At 60.3% G+C, this 2500-nt stretch overlaps 1 protein-coding gene across 1 annotated transcript in view; it reads left to right on the top strand.

The window, feature by feature from the left end:
- The window catches only part of LOC105824109 (transcription factor COE3), a 40423-nt gene that overhangs the window by 33082 nt on the left and 4841 nt on the right, over positions 1 to 2500 (top strand). Inside the window, exons 7-9 of the mRNA XM_012661474.1 lie at positions 541 to 718; positions 1731 to 1919; positions 2380 to 2469. Coding sequence (XP_012516928.1) covers positions 541 to 718; positions 1731 to 1919; positions 2380 to 2469 — 457 coding nt within the window. The remainder of the gene's footprint in view (positions 1 to 540; positions 719 to 1730; positions 1920 to 2379; positions 2470 to 2500) is intronic.

The raw sequence follows: 2500 nt of genomic DNA, 5'->3' as shown, positions 1-2500 counted from the left end.
CCCTCACGCTGAGTGATCAAGTGGAAAATGATGAGAGCAGGAGAATGTGTCACAGGAAAGAGCACAACCTGGAGCTCCATCTAGAGTATTCAGTGGCAGGTAGACCGCGTTTGGTGCTGCCGGAGCATCAGGGAGGGCAGAGTGGCACCCCACAGCCATCCTGGAGTGGCCCAGGGGCTTCCAAGGGCAGTGACACGAGGGCCCTTCTCTCCAGATGTGGACCCTGTTTGTTGAACCCAGCGCCTTCCACACTAGGCTGGTCCCTATGCGTGACTCAAGGACTTTTTTGGGCTGCGGGTCCCAGGACAATAGAGCAGATTGTCAGACACATCAGTAAACCGTTTTCTTAGGGGAAATGAAGACTAGGTTTGGTCACGGTTTGGGCCAAGGGGCAGTGGGCTGTGTCCACCGTGTGCCCCACTGAGGCAAGTGGAGAGGGCTCGGCGGGGCAGGGCTGGAAGATTCCCAAAACCTGGCCCTGGGGGAGTGGCCAGGGAACGCTGGTCCGGGGTGACCGGCTCCTGTTTGTCCCCGCTGCAGGAGATCATTCTGAAGCGAGCGGCTGACATCGCCGAGGCTTTGTACAGCGTCCCCCGCAACCACAACCAGATACCCACCCTGGGCAACACCCCCGCACACACGGGCATGATGGGGGTCAACTCCTTCAGCAGCCAGCTAGCCGTCAACGTGTCGGAGACGTCACAAGCCAATGACCAAGGTAGACCACCGCCCCGGGCAGACCCCCTTCCCTGGACACCCTTCACGGGGTGGTTGAGGCCTTAGCTGCAGTTGGACGTGTCGGGAGCCCGGCCGGGGAGTGTCGCAGTGTCCGTACTCCCCGGCGTCGCTCACGCCCTTCCTCGGGGAGGACCTCGCTGTGGGTCCTGCCGGCCGGTGCTGGGCAGAGGACGCTCAGAGAGCCCTGTGACCACGCAGCAGCTCTGCGGGCTGCTACTCGGGCCGCTGGCATTTGCTAGAAGTGTCCCTTAACGTGTCCATAAGTGACTGTGCCTTCCCTCCGAGGCGGGGCTGAGCTGTAGGCAGCCGTGGTGTAGGGAGCCTGCCCGGACGGGGTTTGGGTCCAAGTCTGGAACCAATCCACGAGAGACACCGTGTTTCCCCACCCTGTAGCTCACCCACCGTACCACGACCGGGTCCACCGAGGCTGCTGAACCGTGTCGTTCGAGTCCCTTTTGGTTCCCTCTTCAAAGCCACACAGGCAGTAACCTCGGCAAACGCCCCACCGCGTTGGGTCCCGTCTGTCCGCGCTCCCTTGGCAGGGGGGCGTCGCTGGGCCCCCGCCCGCCCCCGTGCAGAGATAGCGACCCCTAGACAGCCTTCCAGGGACGTCACGGCCACAAACAAGCTCTCCTTGTCAGTCACGGCATTCGGAGGTCTGCAGAGGCCGAAAGTTCACAGGACGTGGGGGGCCGGGCCAGGAATCCGAGCTGTTGATAATTGCTTCTAAAGGGAAGCGCAAAGGAGGCAGCTGACGGTGAGATCTAAGTGCGCTCCGGCCGCCTGGCGGAGCCGGCGGGGCCGCGCTGGGACAGCTGCGGTCGGGTTGGCGTGCTAAGGTTAGCCGAGCTGGCTAGAGGCGCTAGGGCAGGAGGAAAGCGTAAGGTCACTTGAAAATGTTGAATATATGATATAGCTTCTCGGGGAAACCCCCCCCCAAGTGTCTGTCGCTGATAATAACGTTATTTTTGGCCGGGGGGGGATTTCAACAGTCGGCTACAGTCGCAATACAAGCAGCGTGTCCCCGCGAGGATACGTGCCCAGCAGTACTCCCCAGCAGTCCAATTACAACACAGTCAGCACTAGCATGAATGGATATGGAAGTGGCGCCATGGCCAATCTAGGGGTCCCTGGCTCGCCTGGATTTCTTAATGGCTCCTCCGCTAACTCTCCCTACGGCAGTAAGTGTCTGTTTTTGTCACACGTCATCACGCAGATTCATATTCACTACACAGTCGAGTGTGTGCATTGCTTGGGTGTTCTGTGATGTGAGCTACTGGGTAAAAGGAAGGGTGGCCCTGGAGGCTGGGCGTCAAAATGACCCAAAACGGGCCCCGAGGCGGTCTCATTGGAAACCAAACCAAAAATCGGAACAAAACGGGGCTGTTCAATTGGAAGAGAAAGTCCACCCCAAAAGGGTTTGCCTGTTATCCAGAGAGTGGCCAAGCCGGAAGCATGTGGTGTTTGTTTTTGTGCCCCTCTCGCGGTGGCGCGGTGCCGCGCCGCGTGCTGACCGTGTTTGCTTTGTTGCAGTAGTGCCGTCCAGCCCCACCATGGCAGCCTCTTCGGTCACCCTCCCTTCAAACTGTAGCAGCACACACGGCATTTTCTCATTCTCACCTGCCAATGTCATCTCCGCAGTGAAACAGAAGAGCGCCTTCGCGCCCGTGGTCCGGCCCCAAGCCTCTCCTCCTCCCTCCTGCACCAGCGCCAACGGGAACGGACTGCAAGGTGAGGCTGGCGCGGGGGCCGGGGCCGGGCC

The sequence above is a fragment of the Propithecus coquereli genome, unplaced genomic scaffold (genome assembly GCF_000956105.1).
Source record: "Propithecus coquereli isolate 6110/MARCELLA unplaced genomic scaffold, Pcoq_1.0 Scaffold710, whole genome shotgun sequence".
Classification (NCBI taxonomy): domain Eukaryota; kingdom Metazoa; phylum Chordata; class Mammalia; order Primates; family Indriidae; genus Propithecus; species Propithecus coquereli.
The sequence above is the reverse complement of the archived record's forward strand: the minus strand, read 5'-3'. Positions and strand labels throughout refer to the sequence as shown.